The 18,300-nt window shown below is 42.5% G+C and overlaps 1 protein-coding gene across 1 annotated transcript in view; it reads left to right on the top strand.

Moving 5' to 3' along the window:
- The window catches only part of abcb7 (ATP-binding cassette, sub-family B (MDR/TAP), member 7), a 24,106-nt gene extending 10,113 nt beyond the window's left edge, over positions 1–13,993 (top strand). Inside the window, exons 6-16 of the mRNA XM_019869708.1 lie at positions 1,298–1,566; positions 2,237–2,325; positions 2,454–2,541; positions 5,074–5,248; positions 6,046–6,203; positions 7,887–8,050; positions 8,182–8,311; positions 8,654–8,825; positions 9,623–9,726; positions 10,211–10,318; positions 12,687–13,993. Of these exons, the coding sequence (XP_019725267.1) occupies positions 1,298–1,566; positions 2,237–2,325; positions 2,454–2,541; positions 5,074–5,248; positions 6,046–6,203; positions 7,887–8,050; positions 8,182–8,311; positions 8,654–8,825; positions 9,623–9,726; positions 10,211–10,318; positions 12,687–12,905 (1,676 nt within the window). The 3' untranslated portion in view covers positions 12,906–13,993. The remainder of the gene's footprint in view (positions 1–1,297; positions 1,567–2,236; positions 2,326–2,453; positions 2,542–5,073; positions 5,249–6,045; positions 6,204–7,886; positions 8,051–8,181; positions 8,312–8,653; positions 8,826–9,622; positions 9,727–10,210; positions 10,319–12,686) is intronic.
- The last annotated feature ends 4,307 nt before the right edge of the window (positions 13,994–18,300 follow it).

The following is an 18,300-nucleotide window of genomic DNA, read 5'->3' as shown; positions in this document are numbered from 1 at the left end:
TGTGTGTGTGTGTGTGTGTGTGTATATATATATATATATATATATATATATATATATATATATATATATATATATATATTTATATTTTATAACATATATATATATATATATATAACTTTTTTGGGTGAGGTGCTAATGAAAAGCATAAATACATTGGACAAATGGTGTCCTGACACCTACTGCACGTCTCTCTATGTTTGAGTGAGCTCATCTTAGACACACTTAGCTCTGTAACCACTTATTTTAATGAGCCCACTTAGATCTTTCTCAGTAGCGCTTGGTGAATAATTGGAGCGCACGACCAGGTCTCCAGACAGGATGAAATACGCTGACAAGATAGAATGTACAGGATGCTCTTTCAGAATGGAATTGTATTCTTTACGCCCTTTCTGCAATGCTCCGGGCCACATGTCTGTGGCGGGGTGTGTAATTTGGCTGAAATGGTAGCCCAGTGCTCACCCTACCTTGTCAGATGTGGACACATTGTTCATTTGATGAGCATTCCTATTTAACGCCACATTACTGCCGCACGAAGATCGGCAGACCGAGCAATTACCACCCTACTCTGGTCCCATAAGACAAGGTAGGTATTCGCAGAGAAATCGCCTCAAGAACTCCAGGTATCATTCAACCTCGGACTAAGATACATTTGTAACTGATCCTAGCCGTCTTTTGTAACTGTGCTGGAATGAATATCTGATGATTCTGCAGTTACTCAAATAGAATGCTCTCATTTCTTCTCTTTCTCAGACAGTGGTGCAATTGTGCTCATACCTTATAATTTTTTAAATACAAGTAATTACCAGCAGCCAGATAGCAGACCTACTCGACTCAGCTATGACCCCTTTCAATTAGCAAATCTAGGGAGAGGTACTGTAAAACGTCTAATACCAGTCATCCTGCGTCCACAGCTCAAAGGTCTACTCTGTTGAGGATAGATGATGCACATCTTAAGTCCGTATTGCCATCACCGCACTATGGACTACCATGTGTTGCTGTATTGGTATGATTGATATTAGCTGCTTTATTCTAACAATTGATTGAAAATGGCCGGAAATGACAAAAATACCACGCTAGATGTATCCTGCTGTCAAGAAGCTGACATATGATACGCACCCTTCTCTATTTTGCTGCAGCAAAAAAAAATCACTTGCTGACTAAAGTGTGTCCCTTAACCATAGCTCTGAGATTATGATGAGCATCAGTTCTTTTTCCAAAGCCCAGCTCTGTTTCATTTTGAACCTCCCTGCTTTTCAGCGTCAGGGTGTGTAATTGCCTGTGTCCTGCCCTGTCCCAGATGGTTTGTCACGGGCCTGTGCAGCCCTCTTCAACGAGCTTCGGAACATGGTGTTCGGCAAAGTGGCCCAGAGCTCTATCCGACGCATCGCCAAGAACGTCTTCCTCCACTTGCACAATCTGGATCTGGGGTTTCATCTAAGCCGCCAGACTGGAGCACTATCCAAGGCCATCGACCGTGGCACCCGAGGCATCTCATTTGTCCTTAGCGCCCTCATCTTCAATCTTGGCCCCACCGTCTTTGAAATGGGACTTGTGAGTGCCATCCTGGTAAGATGCGTTGTGACATCTTTCTCATCATGTTTGATAGCCAATATCAAATATTCTGCAAAAGCGGCTCACGGTGTTCATTCTTTGTGTGGACCTGTTATTATCCCAATACCTAGCACCTTTCATCGCCGAGGCACACTTCGCAGCACAGCACAACGTCAGGATATTAATTCCAAGATGTCTCATTTTCATTAGATGAATCCCAGTTTTCTTTGGGTGGGCAACCCTGAGCCCATTAGCATCTATGTAAAATCGTGACTTTGTTGCAGCTTAATGTCCTCCTGTAGTGAATGCCTGCCCCCCCCCCCCACCACACACACACACACACACACACACACACACACACACACACACACACACACATTGGCACTAAAAGACCTGCTCCTCTATAGCTTTACCTTATTATTCCACCCTGCACCATAATGTCAGATTGGATGTAATGAGGACAGACTTCATTGCCCACATAGCTAAAGCATTAGCGCGATTAGTTCTTGTCTTTTTCCCTTCATTTGTAACACCCTATTTCATAGTGAAGTGGCCACAAACTCGCTTTTGACGCAAGCACTGGAGCATGGTGGTCTGATGTGCTCGCTTGACTTTGTTTCATGGGGCTGTTAAGTTGCGAATGATGAACAATGTTTTTTAATCTACCTGCTTTTGTCCTGTGCAGTTCTACAAGTGTGGCGGACAATTCACGGCCGTGGCTTTGGGTACCTTATCCACATACACCCTTTTCACCATTCTCATGACGCAGTGGAGGTAACCTTTAGCATGTCTATACTTCAATGTGCCGATTTATAACATGTTGTACACTGAATTTATGGACTCACTACTGTAACCAAATATCAGATAAAAAGGCAAAGCCTCCCATTTGTTTTGGTGCACAGGACTCGTTTCCGCGTAGAAATGAACAAAGCAGACAACGAAGCAGGCAATGCAGCTATCGACTCTCTCCTCAACTATGAGACTGTTAAGGTGAGATCACATATAGACACACACACCTTTCCACAGCTAAACCCTATTTTCAGTTTGTCCCCATTGCGCCCCTCCTCCTTTCATTTTTCTTTCCCGTCTGTCTTTTGCTTTTGCTCACTTGAGTCAGGATCCATGACAAGTGATTCCCTGGTAGAATCCATTTCACACGCTTTCTCCTCTGTCTTTCTTTTATCTTATACTGTACACGTATTTTACATACCAAGTGCTATTATTAAACTTGACACTCGATCATGAAGTTAACGTTTTGTTTACATTTATTAAAACTTTTCAATATGTGGCACGGTGCTGTCCTGTATATAGCATAGATATACAGTTGCACTCAGGAGTTTACACACACATCATGCATTTTTTTGTTTTGTTTTTTTGACATTCAAAAAAAAAAGGGGCGTTTAATGATTTATTCAGTTCTTTTTAATTGTTGGTACGACATCCATGTACGACTGTAGGCAGTTGACTTTCTTTGCGGAGTTTGGAAAAAATAATCTCAACTCTTCCATGAATGCACACGCTCACATTTTATCCAAGTGGAATGCAAAGACACCAAGGAATAGCTTGGCTGAGATCAATTGAGGGGTTCTCTATTCACATTCATATGATTTATTTCAATGACACCCCAACGCGTCATATCTAGATGCAGTTGTTCAATGATTAGGTGAATATTTAATTACACCCCACTAACACATCTAAAGCAGCGGTCTTTAGATACAAATCTGAAAGGTTCACTCCATATTTTCAATGAATCCACGGTCCATTTATGGAGGTTGGTCAGGCTACATGCGATAATACTGTAACATTCCAAACAAAATTGATGTTTTGAAACAACACCACCGTTTCCATTTTTAAATACCGGTACATGTTAAAAAAAAAAAAAGTTAAAATGAAACATGTCCCCTTTCGCGAATCCAAAACAAATTCATCCGGAGAGTGTTAAGAACACGTTGCTTTTTATATAGAAAGTAAACACACAAGAATGAGGGCAATACACACTGTAATGCACATTATTTTTGCCCTATTATTCAAGGACTTTACTCTTCCATGTGTGTGCGCCAGTGTGTGTGACTTGTGTTGTTCTAAGAGAGGAAGGATAATCAACTACTGATTGGCACGTGAACCTAAAAATAGGGTAAATAAATGAATTATATCAATAATGTAATCAGCACACTTAGAAATGATTACTAGAATGCTGTTAAGTTAGTGTGAACTTTTACAGTTAATTCAAGCACTTTCGGCACTGTGGCCTATGTGGTTGGTTTTAACGTTCCAGTAGACTACCAAATGCCTAGGTATTAAAATTAGTGACCCGATAAAATATATGAATAAATAAAATTGTGTAATTACGGACTTTTTAAATAACACTTAATGCAATGCGTTATTTTGATGAGAAATGTCGCAGACTTAGTTTTCTGTGTGGATGCACCTTGCTCCATTCTAAGCCTTGTTCTCTGCATCGTTGTTCTATTTGTATTTTTAAACACACACACACACACACACACACACAGATCACTTCTTCAGCATCCTTCAAAGGGTTTCTGTTCATTGCTCCGGATATATTTTGGCACCTATGGTATTTTCATTTGCTCTTATTTTACATTCTGTTTTCCTTTTACATTTTGTTCAGTTTTTTTTGTATCATCTGTGTCAATGTGGCCGAATTTAGCATCACTCTGAGCTGTGAGTGCATATGTAATTAGATCTCCGCCCACTCAGAAATCCGTTCCACTTTTTACAAAGGGCTCGATGAGAACCTGAACATGGTGTCTTCCTTGTGCTGCCTCTATTTGTTCTTCATGTGCTACATTTTCCTCTTCCCCCCCGCCCCACCCACTGTTCCCCTCCCTTTGCCTGTATTCCAATGTATGGAATGTCCGTAGCTACGCGGTCGGTAGCTGAAGAAGCAAATCGCCCACTTTGCCTGAGCAGAAAAACAATCGCGCGACCAAACAAATGCAATGTTTGTCAGTTAGTGGGTAATTGGCGGTGGAGTGGAGGAGGGAGCTTGTTATGGTTACTGCATTTAAGCAATGTGCTTGTAGCAGATTCATGAGGCTTTTCCTTGAAGTGATAGCTGTATGTCTTAATCAAAATTAGTGCTGCTCTTGTGACTCGGCACTTAAGAGGTTCTTTGTTGGGAGGCACTAAAATGCCATCCACGGCTGTATATCCAGAGTTTGACAGAAACAGTTGTATGCAGTAGTTCTTCTACAACATGCAAATGATTGATGAATGTTTGGCTTAGCAAAAGCTTAATCTGTAACTGTCTATCAATTTTTTTTCTGTTACCGTACCGACTTTCATTTCAATGCTAAGGATATGACGATAAAGACATGAAGTGTTTCAGATGCCAGGCCAACCGAGACCCAGACCTAAAACCTAAGCGGGGTCCCCGGAATGGTTCCTACACCTCCAATCCCAACCACATTTCATTGTCTCTCGCTGTACACATTCTTTTCATCATAAAGCCCTGGACTTTCTCCCAGTCATTCTTACATCTCTTTGTGTTTCTCACTCCAGTACTTCAACAACGAGAAGTATGAAGCTCAAAAGTACGATGGGTTCCTGAAAAGCTACGAATCGTCCTCGTTGAAAACCACGTCCACGCTAGCAATGCTCAACTTTGGCCAGAGCGCCATCTTCAGTGTCGGCCTAACCGGCATCATGTTGCTGGCAAGCAAGGGCATTGCGGCAGGTGGGTCACGCCACGACGACTATCACCATATGTCTGCTTACATTGTTTACCGGATGTGTAACATCTGCATTTCCGATAAACTGCTTCACTCGCCTTCTAGAGTGAAGAAAGAGTGACGGTACAATGTGACTAGTTAAATTGTCAATTTTAAGTAAATAATAAATTTAAATCCTCTCTTTGGACATTCGTTAAAAGTTCCTGACGTGGAGGCTGGTTTGCGCCAGCATTTAATCAACTCATCTCAACTTTATCGATAGCGCACTTCAAAACAAACATTTTGCTGCACACCAAGTGCCATACAAGACAGTCAAAACAATAAATGAATAACTTAAAAACACGAAACCTCACAAAACCCTAAAACAATACTGAGTCTCGTGCTAAGTCAACACTATAGAATCAAAATGTGGAGAGAAATACCATGTTTTGTTAAGATGGGACTCCATTCTTCCTGACAGTTGTGGACAGAATTAAAAAAAAAACAAAAGCAGTATGAAATCATTTGTTCAGTGTTATTGCCTTGCGTTTGTTCGCCCTCTTGACATTTTACAGTAAAACAAAAGTCCCTGTAATGGACCGAACTAAATGCTTTACAATTGAATGTGTGTATACTATTATCCACATTACATACTAAAGGACAGGCACCAAATGCAACAAGCATGAAATGAAACCAAATCGTTTTTACGCTTTTGTTAAAAGTAAAAAAAAAAAAAAAAGTGTTTATGATATTAATTATGACCAGAAGATTAGCATTGTATACATCCATGATATGTTTTTGCGATGCTGCGTTTGATGTGTAGGTACAATGACAGTGGGCGACTTGGTGATGGTGAACGGCCTGCTCTTCCAGCTGTCCCTCCCGCTAAACTTCCTGGGCACAGTGTACAGAGAGACACGGCAGGCTCTTATAGACATGAACACGCTTTTCACGCTGCTCAGTATTGACACCAAGATCAAGGTAACTTCAGCGGCAGCTTGACGTTAATTTCTTCACCGAGCCGAGTCCATTCAAAGGAGCATTTTGTGTGTTCCTTTTTTTTTTTTTTTCCTGACAAGGTCTCCTGCTTGTATGCAATGAAACCTAACACTCTATGTAAAAGCCTAGAGATTTGTGATGAAAAAGAAAAAAAACCCTTTCAAAATCATGCAAACTCCACCCAGCAAGGCCAGAGCCTGGATTTGAAGTCTCAAGCTTAGAAATGTGAGATGGATGTGCGAACCACCGTGCCACCTCAATTTTTCTAAGTTGTAAAGTTGCTGTTTTTAATATTGCCTCTTTGAGCAGTTATCTACTGCTGTGATATCCTATGATTAATTGTAATTGTAAGGATAATCGTAAATTATTACTCGCTGCATTCATAGTTTCTTCTCCTTTTAATGTGGTAGATAAAATGATACTTTTGTCTGACAAACTTTTTGTCCAATACACAAGCAAGCACAGTTGAAAGTTGCCGGGTAAACTTGGGCAATGGTTTTGAAAGTTCTTCAGAAATACTTCCTCTCAGATCTCACTCAGAAAAGCTGGAAGGAGCCAGCAGACTCTTTTTTCCTGCTTGCCTTCAGCAACCGTGGCACGTTTCGGGTGCACTTAAAATACATAGTCGGATGTTTACTATTTGAAACACTGTCAATGCAGATTTGATTTGAACAGACATGCCCTTTGTTTCTCCTGTCGAAGTGGCAGTCAGTTATTTTTATGAAACGTCCCGACAGCCCATCTTGCACTAGAAGAGTCCATAAGTGCAAACGTGTGTGTGGGTGTGGGTGTGGGTGTGGGTGTGGGTGTGGGTGTGGGTGTGGGCGTGGGCGTGCGTGGGCGTGGGCGTGGGCGTGCGTGCGTGTGCGCGCGCTCCCTGGCACTCTGAGCGCTATTGAGGTGCCCGGCCTGTAATTGCAGCAGTAATAAGGTTTCTTATTTTTTTCACTCATCAGTCCTGCTCCCATTTGTGATTCCTCGGAGAATGGCACAGCCCAGCAGGCCGCTATTGACTGAACACATTATGCATTCTTTTCAACATTTGCATTATGTACTTAACATAATCCAGCCCACCCCTTTAACTACTCTGCCAAATAAATTGTTGTGCCTTTTCTGCATGTGGGTGGGGTGAAGTTTGAAACTGTCTGTTCTAATGGACTGCGAGTTGTTTGTATTCATTTGCAGAGAGGGATGTGCTGCCCTTCATGTTGTATTGACAAGCTACCAACAGTCCTGACTTTTGGGAAGGCTTTCAACTTAAAAGACGCCATGATGATGAGTGGTGTACTTTCTGCCTGAGCTACAGGCTTTTGGGTGATTATCTTGCTATTAGTTTGTGCAGAAGAGGCTTTCAGTCTCGGCGCCAGGACAACGCTTTCATTGGTTACTGACCTCGGCTTTATCCCAGCGATATGCTGAGAGCTGAGCCCGTTGTGTACCGTAGGTTTTCATGTGTATTGATCAGTCAGGCCGCGTGAAGATGAAAAATCAGTCTTTCGTTATTCAGCACCACTTAAATCCTCTTCTGATTTTCTTTCTTCTCCGCCATTATCCAGCTGTATAAGGAGTCGCCTTGCATCAAGTATCTTTGTCTAATATGCCCGGCTTTGTGTATTTTTATCTTTTTCCATTTCACCATCAGTCAACTTTGTGGTTTGCCAACAGGAGAAGGATCTAGCACCACCTTTAAGCATCACGCCACAAGAGTCCACAATTCGCTTTGAGGATGTATATTTTGAATACCTGGAAGGCCAGAAGGTCCTAAATGGGGTGACCTTCGAGGTACCTGCCGGGAAGAAGGTGGCCATAGTTGGTGGCAGCGGCTCCGGGTAAGTCTCCAGCAATACAGGCGCTCAATCCTTTAGCGAGGTCTCACAATTGCACTTGCAGACAGTCTCCACTGTCATCAATGGAGTGGAAGAATGCCGCTGCTGATGCTTGGCCCCATCTCTGCTTTCAGGAAGAGCACAGTAGTGCGGCTGCTGTTCCGCTTCTATGAGCCCCAGCGGGGGAACATATACATCGGTGGGCAAAACATCAGAGACGTCAGCCTTGAGAGCTTGAGGAAGGCTTTAGGGGTCGTACCGCAGGTCTGCGATGCAATGCGAGAAAGACAACATAATTTAGCCACATCCACTGCACTTAAGTTTGACGCTCAGTAGTGAAAAGGCAGTTTTATTTCTTTTGCGTGTGTGTTAATATTCAACAGCAGCAGTTTAAATGAGTTAAATTCCATGTAGCTTTCCCTGCAATGTGCTCACACGATAATCTGAACAGATGGTACATTGTTTTTTTTCATTCGCATACTACTCTTTCTGCCACCTACCTTTGTCTTTGTATCTACAGCACTCTGTTCCCGTCACTGCAGCAATAACGATATTCTCTCTGAAGCTTGCTTTTTTTCCCTCTCCTCCCCTCCTCTCTGTTGTCAGGATGCTGTTCTGTTCCACAACACCATCTTCTACAACCTGCAGTACGGGAACATCAACGCCACACGGGAGGATGTTTACCAAGTGGCTCGTCTTGCAGGCATCCATGATGCCATCCTCAGGATGCCGCATGGCTATGACACTCAGGTCGGGGAGAGAGGCCTCAAGCTGTCAGGTTCGCTGCAATTTAATGACTGTTGTGTTAATATATAAACTAAGTTTCCTTTTTTTTTTTTTTTTTTTTTTTTTTTTTGAAATGGTACGCAGTGAGGGACAGAGGGGAGCCAAGCATGACTCTCCCATTGAGAAAGGCACAATTCTTCATAAGGTTCATCAATCATTGATTGGCTTGGACCTAATTGTTCCCTTTGAATATTAATACCAAGACATTGTGTACAGTTCTGTTTTTTTTGTGGGAGCAGTTTGACAAATAAGACTGTGTCCCAGCGCACAAAGCAAAGTCCGTAAAGGCATTCTTGAATTTGGTCTGGAGAAACTTGAGAGTTCTGACTTCAACCCCATCACGTGCCCCTGTGTCAAACTAAACTCCTCATGTTCCATATTTGATCGTCATTCCATTTCCACTTGTCAAGAATTGTTACACTGAAGATAGTTTGTCAAGTTCTCTTTAAGCTGGTGGCAGTCTGGGTTTCAAAGTTCCTTCTGACGTTTCCCACCGCTGGTGCCGTTTTATAATGTCTCTTAAAGCTGCTTGCATTTAAAAGGCCACACACAGCTTGTATGTACCAAAGGCTGGGTCAGACGCAGAGCCAAAGTCTCCTGCTGATTTTTCTTCGCAATTAAATAAAAGTCCTCTTGTACCTGTCATGCAGAATTGTTGCTGCGGTGCATTTTCTCTCTGCTTGAGGTGATTATCCGATGAGGCTAGTGGGAGGCCTTTCGCTCATAATTTCATACCGACCCGCTGAGGTCTGTTTGCTTTGTTTCATGACGTCCATTGTTTCGTTTCAGGCGGGGAGAAGCAGCGTGTCGCTATCGCCCGTGCAATACTGAAGAATCCGCCCATTTTCCTGTATGACGAGGCCACATCATCTCTGGACTCCATCACAGAAGAGGTGCAGGCATACATATTTAACAGAACAAACACCCACTCAGTCACCTGCCAAAGGTGCACATGATAATTCGGCATCACTGTGACACCCACCCTCCCCCCATTCACACACCACTGCACATAGTCCCCCTTGCCACCTGCTGCTGTTTCTTCCTCCTTAAGCTCCAGCTCAGCTTAAAACCCCCTCAGTCTTTGTAAATGTTACATTTAATGAGAAATTTCAGCACGCCATTTCTACTTTCGAGAGGAAAGCGCAGCATTGTCGCTCATGTTGATTTGGATTTCCTGTTGATGTGAATGTGTTCCTGAATTATCCTATATAAACTTTGCAGTCAGAAGCATATGAGTTGTATTTGTGAGTGAATTGCATATGTACCTTGTTAGTCACGTGTTGGTTATTGTTGTGTTTCGAGTACTCCATCATTGCAACGTTTAATATCGAGTGGAACACTTGAAAGAAAAAAAAATGATGCTGGTTCTTCTTTTAGAACATCCTGAGCGCAATGAAGGAGATGGTGAAAGACAGGACCTCGGTGTTCATCGCTCACAGGCTTTCCACCGTTGTAGACGCCGATGAGATCATTGTGCTTAGCGAGGTACGCAGTCTTCATTTTACACGGAATTTCCTTTCCTTTTCACATGAGGAAACAGTTTGTCACGTAAAAGTATTTGCGGGGCCGTGAGTCATTGACGCTTTCCCCCAAAAGGTTTATAATTGCCTGTAGATGCCACAAGATGACGACAACACACACCTATGGCCTAACTCTCAGCCGTCAAACTCCGGTCCTCGTAGGGTGCCATCATGCATGTTTTAGATGTTTCCCCTCATCAAATGATCTGGATCGTTATCAGGCTCCTGCAGATCTTGCTGATGAGGTGATCATTAGAATCAGGTGTGTTGGAGGAGGGAAACATCTACAGTAATACATGCAGGATAACACCACCCCCCCCCCTCCCCCCGGGACCGGCATTTGCCACCTGTTACCTAAATAAATGAAGATCCTCCTCCTTCATGTCAACTTAGTTCGTTGGCACCAAGATGCGACAAGATGGCGCCAGAGCAATCATTTTATATTGGACAGGGCCTTGACCTGAGCACAAAGCCGAGTGTCTTGACTTTTTCAGCGATTAACATTGGAGACGTTCCCAAAGAAAATCTAGTTATTAATGGCCAGTCCAATTAGCACATTTTGCATGATGATCTGCACTCAATTGACCTTTTGTTTATTATCACTGTCAGTGATAATAATGTCAGTGAGAATTTAACAGTTTATTTCAGACACTTATAATTGTATTCCACTGAGAGATGTTATATTTATATTTGCGTGTCAACATTTTGTTAGTGCAAAACACAGGCTTCAGCTTGGATTTTGCAACATGATGTAAACATGTTGTTAGCGGTACTCCAGAAATCACAGAATATATTTTTCTCAAAGGGGGGTGTTTTTCTAAGGCATGGTGATTGAGCCAAATATAAAATGCAATACATTTATTTGCTATATCACAGATTTTTGTAAAGATTGTTTTAATTGATTTTCAAAGTACACTATACAGGCCAGTCTGAATTTAGAGTGGCATGCTTTCAGTTTAGTACCACATTGTTCTGCAACATGCCAGGCAGTTACTGTAGACTGCAAGAGATACAGCTTAAGAGCAACGAGAAGAGGTAGAGAACGTCCCCAACTAATCTCCAGTCATTCTCATTGTTCATACCGAGCAGAGGAAATATGTGTCTCTCAGTATTATTGCATTTTCTCTTTGTATGTGTTGTGTCTCCATTTGTTAAAGTATCAGTTGTGTCAAAATAGCAGCTCTTGGAAGGTTTGTAATTATCATTTAGAATGATCATAACATCAATGCAAATTTCCCTTGGAAGCGAATGTTAGCATTAAGGCAGCGGAACTCCGTTAAATTAAATTATATGGTTTGGTTGTTTAAATATACAATGTCTAATTCTCTTTAGTGTCACTTACAGTAAACTTGGGAGTTACAAATGTTACAAAAAAATGAGCAAGCGTTGCCTCTGATTTGGACAACTGTTTTAGCAGAAATCTTTTTTGTTAACCAAAAGTGTTGTTACTTAACACACGTTTCTTTGACAGCCACAGAGTGTGAGCAGGTGCTCAGGAATGCCATAAAAGTGCATTTTAAGTTAAAAATGCGAGTAGGGTATTTTTAAAATGGTCTCACTCGATCCTGGATTTTCATCGTGTGGCTCTGGAATGTATCCCGTGCGATACATGAGGGTTCACTGTAAACACAAACAATGAGTCTTTCTGATGCGGTCAATGGTGTGTTACCGAAATAGTCAGGAGAGAAGAGAAAATACTGCGATATGTAAAGGCCGTCCTTGGAGTCACTTGCGGTCTTAAAAGAGCATCAATGTGAGACGTGTCAGCAGTCAAGTGAGATTTTCCATCAGCGCTCCCAATGCTGAGGAAATAAGAGGCTCTTTTGAAGGGCTCCCAGTGAGCATGTGTGCTTCCATGTTTCCAGAGTCAGATGGCGGGGATCAGAGGGTCGTGGCGAGGCGGCATGTTTTGTGTGTGATGTCGCCATGGAGTTTGCAGGTGTCGCCACCAGAGTACCGCCCGGGGTGCTCATTAAAAGCACGCCAGCGGTAGCATCCTCGTCTTGGGCTCACTGAAGATCATGCCGACACCTCTGCGTGCTCACGGGAGCTGGAGGGGCGATAGGGGCACCTTCATTTTGTGTTGGACTGCGTGGGAGGCGTGCGTACACGCCCGTGTGTGTGTTTCTGAGCCTGTGTTTTTGTGCAAGAAATGCAACAGTTGTTCAGGAGGCGTGAGGGATTGTACGGGGGGGCTGGCAGAGTGTGATCAGTATTGGTGGTCATGAAGAGATTATTATTAAAATTCTACTCACCAAGCTACTTTCCCAATACAATGTGTATTTTTAAAAGCATTTTGATCTGGGCAAACTTTTCTTTTTCTGGCGGTACAGGGTAAGGTGAAAGAGCGCGGCAACCATGAAACGCTCCTCGGCACCGCGGGCAGCATGTACGCCGACCTGTGGAACACCCAGAACAACAAAATCCTGAACGGCAATAAGAGCTCCAGCCAGCCGGTGACCGAGCGCCTTTCCCAGAAGGAGGAGGAGAGGAAGAAACTGCAGGAGGAGATCCTCAACAGTGTGAAGGGCTGTGGGAACTGCTCCTGCTGAGAGAAGCTGCCATCTCCAAGTCTCATCACCATCCCCACACAGATGGCCCAAGCTGGAGTCCCCAGTCTGTGTGGTATTTGAGGAAGGGAAAGTGGAGGGCGGGGAGGGATGTGGCCCCCTTATGCATCCTAGCCAAGCACCATGGTGTGGCCATGCTTCCTTTTCCTCCGGCTTGTCCTTCTCATCATCTGAATAAAGGCTCTCGCCGGCCAAGTTGAGGAGGAGCTGAACAGACACTGGATGGCGTCCAGAGCTTCTATATGTCACTTTCCTCAGCTGAAGCCAAGAGTAAAGAGACCTTGTATGTCACATACGTGCGCGCTAGACATCTGCTAGACAACATGGTCACAGCCGCTTCCCTGTCTTTGCTTTGCATCCGTGGGCTTTATTGACATCTTTCTTCACACTGGAAACAGAGATTACGCACGATGATGTACATATGCCTTTATACGACACACTTTATATAGCTACGTCTGAAAGTTTGTTTTTTTTTCGATGAAATGAACCAGATTGTTTTTTAAAATAAAGTATGATTATCTGGTCGTATATATTTCTGTGTTGCTAAATCAGACTTTCCCCGTGGTTCAGTCTTGATGCATATTTCCACTTCAAATGTCCCAGACAGAGTGAAATGTTAAATTGTTGAGATTGTCCCCATTAATGCATCAACTGTAGGTGAATGTTTGGAGTCACATGCACACAAAACTATCTCCCGAGTGAATTAGCAGAATGTCAGTGATGCATCGATGTAAAAATAACACTGCAGGAAGGGTGAGAAGCGTCTAATAAATGATGAATGATTTTCGCCACAGTGTGAGCCGCGTTGCGAGGGCTCCTCTGGGAACATCTTGCAGTAATATCGTCGAGCCTTGACATAAAGCAGGTATTGTGACGACAGTCGCCTTTGTCATTTTAACAGCAGCTAATTGAACGTATTGTTGAGAGAGCATTGAAGGTTTTCTGCCAATATTAATACAGTATTTAAAAACTGACATGTATGTCCTCATTTTCAGAGGGCTGCTTTGTTTGAATCCCTGCTGGCATTGCTTCTATTAATAAAATGAAATGATTGTCTTCACAGATACACAGATCTTGTCTGATTTCTTGTGTAGTCTGACGACACTACTGCTAAAAAAAAAAAAAAGTATGTTTTTAGTAAATAAGTTATATATTTTTTATTTTGCAAATTGTGACTGACACAGTAGTGGGGCTTTTTTTCATTTTTCTTCCAATATAAACACTTAATTTAAAAATTGTTGAAAGTGCTACTCAGCTGTGGAGATGCAGCGTTAAATTGTTTTCACCTTTTCAGATTTCCTTTTTTCCTTTTTTTTTTTGTGGGGGGCGTGGCTAAAGCAGTTCCCAGTGACATAGTATGAAGTCTGCCAAGTCTCCCTTCCCCTACTATAAAACTAGAGCGCCTTCGTTTGGATCAGGAGTTATGTAGCACAGTTAGTTGGATAACTATGCTTACATCCAAAAAATGCATCTTCCAATTGGTTAGTTTGCAGGTGTAGCCGCTTTAGAGCACCTCGTAGGCCGTGAGTGTGCGCACGTCACTGGCAGAAATTGGAAGAGTGACCTCAAACCATTCTTCAAAATTTAACGTGACAACCAGCGTATGGACAGCGGCTTCACATTAGCGAAGCTGCTTTAGTGTGCCTCATTGTCTCAGCGTGTAAAAGCTCCATGATGACCTGGTAGCATGTTTTCCGGCCGCGGGATATATTCCCGCGGCTCAAACTTGTAGCCTACAGTAGTTACATGCATGATGCCTTTTATTGATGTTAACGCTACTTACATACACTATCTGTATTTTTGACATTTTTCTTGAATTCACCTTTTCCACTGTCATATTTCTTCAGCACTAAGAAAAGAATTGAATGTGTGTTCTAACAAGACAGCAATACTTGTTAAAAGTGTTTGATTGCTTTGACACAAGGTAATGCTGCTGTAATCCTGACAGATGCCGAGTCAGTGGATCTTTCTTTAATAATTGAAAGTAATAAAATGTAACATACAAGTAAAATGTCAGCCTGAGCGTGTCGAGCCCTCCGCCACTTTATGACGGATGAAAGTCGACTTTGATAAAGTCTCTTAAAAGCAAATCAAGTGCATGATTACTGTCTGGATGGCTCTCCTTTCAAGCGTTATATGTCCAGGCTCCTGAGTTGATGGTAATGGTGTCCTTCTAATACAACCCAGGAAGAGATTATGAGACACTTCATTAGCGACTCCCAACAGTGGCTGCCCCTTAAAGGTGACTCGCTAATTATTCAGTGAGCATCATTCACTGTGATCTTCTCAGCTTTGTATTTGATTTGCTCAAGGACGTCACGCACTGACGCGTTGATGTTTAGCGAGCTTGTCAGTGTGGCGCTTCCATTCTAGTTTGGTTGGAAACAGTGTTGCAAAAGATCTGGGTTTTTTTTTTCACGGCCCTTATTTCTTAGTGTGAGCTGTTTGTCTCCATTTGGTCACGAGGTAATGAGGGACCCAGCTCTGTTTAGCATGCAGCGTTCTCTACTCTAAACTACGCAAAAGCCTCTCATAACATCCGTAATGTGGACCACAGCAGGAGCGCCAGACTCTCATACACACTGTGACGTTCTGCTGAAGGTGAGATTTCCCAAAGTGTGCTCTGCAGAAAAGATGATCTCCTCCTCTTCTTTCCATGTTTCTGCCAATACATCCAATTGTTTTTTTTTTGTGTGCGTTTTTTCTTTTTTTTTTTTTTTTTTTTGCACAAAGTCCTATCGAAAAAGTAATTCTCCAAGTGCCACATCATGGCTAACATTAAAACACAGTAGCATAGTAGCAGACAGTTTATATTCCTAAGAAGTACAGTATATTTAATATTATTGTAAGCCACTGTAACACTGCACACTTAACAATAAAAATAAAAAAAAGTCTGGAAAGGGTTCAATTCAAATGTATTACACATAATACTGTGGAAGTACACTTGGTGTTGCTCTTCTACAGACACCGAGCTAACCATCCTCATTTAGGGCTTATATTTTTAATTAGGCATAAAATGATAATTTTTTTGATGGTTTCACCTTTTCATATCCTTTTCAAAACTGAACTGAATATTTTGGTATGGCTGTATATTAAAATCCATTATTTTGCTCAACACAACACAAACATTTCTCAAATCATTTCCAACAAAATGTTTTTTGCTGCTCATTTTAATTGCAAATACGCTACTCTGGCTCATAAATGTTTGAATCTGACTCTAATGTCAGTGCCTCAATCACCCTGAATTGCACGTCACTGTTAAAAGTTAAATAAAACTAAACTGTACTTGGGCCATTACTTTTTTCCATACCACTAGAGGGAGCCTGCACAACCATCCATTTTCTCAACCGCTTATCCTCACCATTGGTACATTTTTCAAATCACTCCATGAATCATTCCACTATTGTGATCATTTGCAGATGGATTTACTGTGTAAGAATTCCCAGAAGAGCTACACCCCAATTCCTAAAAAAATAAAAACCGAACAACAAAAAACAAACCCTGTTTAGAGGTGATAAACATGCGCAACCCCTTTCACCGTCTGTTACTCAAGTCCCCCGCGCTCTTCTTCGTCTGAAAGTGGGAGGCGATCCTCTGCACCAGACAGCCAGCTCACACCCATCCCTACTCGGTGCAACTCGTAGGCCTATGTGGCCAAGGGCGTCTCAGCCGTGATAAATATGCATCACTGCCTCACAGAAGATGTAGTTATTTCCACCGTTTTGTGTGGGAGTGTAAATTTATGTGCGTAATCCCTGTGCATGATATCAATGCTCCTGGTCAGAATGAGAATGAATATTCACACACTGATGCGCACGTGAGGATGATTTTTCTCAGGTCACTAAATAAGCCGTTCCAAATGATTCTGTTAATCTAATGTCAATGTATATAAACACTAAATCTATCCATCCATTCTTTATCTGAGCCACTTATCCTCACGAGGGTCGCGGGCATGCTGGAGTAGGCGGGGTTAGCTGGCAGCCAGTTCAGGGTGTCCTGAACTGGCTGCCAGCTCACACTCTCAGTCACATCGAGGGACAGTTTTCATTTGTCTATAAAATTGTTATAAGTACACCTCTGCATAACACTGTATTCTTATTAACCTTTATGAGAATAAAAAAAGAAAGAAATATGGACCAACTTACAACAAAGAATAGCTTTATTAACTGTAACAGAAAAGATTTAAAGTGCATCTGAAATTCAAAAATAAAATTAAATCTGTAATTAAACTGTAAACATTTCTGACTGCCCATGTCACGTCACACCATACGATACAGAAAAATAAAATTACATAAAATCAATAAATAATAATGCATTCAAACTGATCACCAACATTAAGTCAGGAGCACAATATTAAAAAAAAGCTTTAACCTGCAAATCAAAAATATATAAAATAATTTGTGCTGATTTTTTTTAATCAAAGATGATGTCTGGATTAATGGCTACAATGAGCACGTTTTGCAATGCACAGCTTTTCGAAGCGAGGTTTGAAGCAGAACACAGCAACTCTCAGCTCCTGCTGAATGTGAAGCTGGGACCTGTATTTTAGTTTAGTGAAGTAGCAGTCACAAAGCGGCATGATTGTTGGCAATATTCGACATGTTTTCGCTGAAAAAAACTCAAGCGGCTTATCAGCGTGATTGGGGTGTAATGTCTTTAAGTGACGCATAAATTTATTTGGCTTCATGCTGTCCGCTACCAACATTTTTAGAGTAAGCACAGCGATCTTTCCTCGTCTGCCACCGGAGTCACAGTGAAGCCATTCAAGCCAAGCTCTACATACGCCTCGTAATATTTCCTCCCTTCGAATGCTCCCTGCGCAAACTCTGCCAATGGGAGCGCCACTGCCCCCTAATGTAGTGGAGGTGCAACTGCTTCCCACGGGGGCGCGCCCCGCCATTTGAGAAACAGTGCATTAACCTATCTTTAGGGGTGTTCACACGGCTCACATTTGATCCGGCGCTGCACCGATGTATTTTGTTGCGATATAGTTGACACCGGAGCAAATTTTGTGGAGCGTTCAAACGCCGCTGAGCGTGGCAGCACCGGCGCAGCGTCGGTGCAGCTCCACTTGCGTTCACACGGCAGTTTCTGTAGCGGAGCAACACCAACACAACAAATGCGTTGTTGTGTTGGTTCTTTTGTAAACGTATACACAACTCAAGCAACTACTGTACAGGCACGTCCTTCTCCTCGGCCTCCGTGCCTTCTGCTCGAGAGTGACCGCCCCCGATAACGTAAATCAACGATGACTTCAATGACACTCAGAAAAGCAAAAATGTAATGCGCCAAGCAGAAAAATCAAGAGAGGAAATCACGAAATAAATTCTATGGGGCACGGGGGGGGGGGGGGGGGGAGAGGAGACACACAACAAAA

The sequence above is a fragment of the Hippocampus comes genome, unplaced genomic scaffold (genome assembly GCF_001891065.2).
Source record: "Hippocampus comes isolate QL1 unplaced genomic scaffold, H_comes_QL1_v1.1 scaffold9, whole genome shotgun sequence".
Lineage (NCBI taxonomy): Eukaryota > Metazoa > Chordata > Actinopteri > Syngnathiformes > Syngnathidae > Hippocampus > Hippocampus comes.
This window is presented reverse-complemented; position numbering and strand designations above follow the sequence as displayed.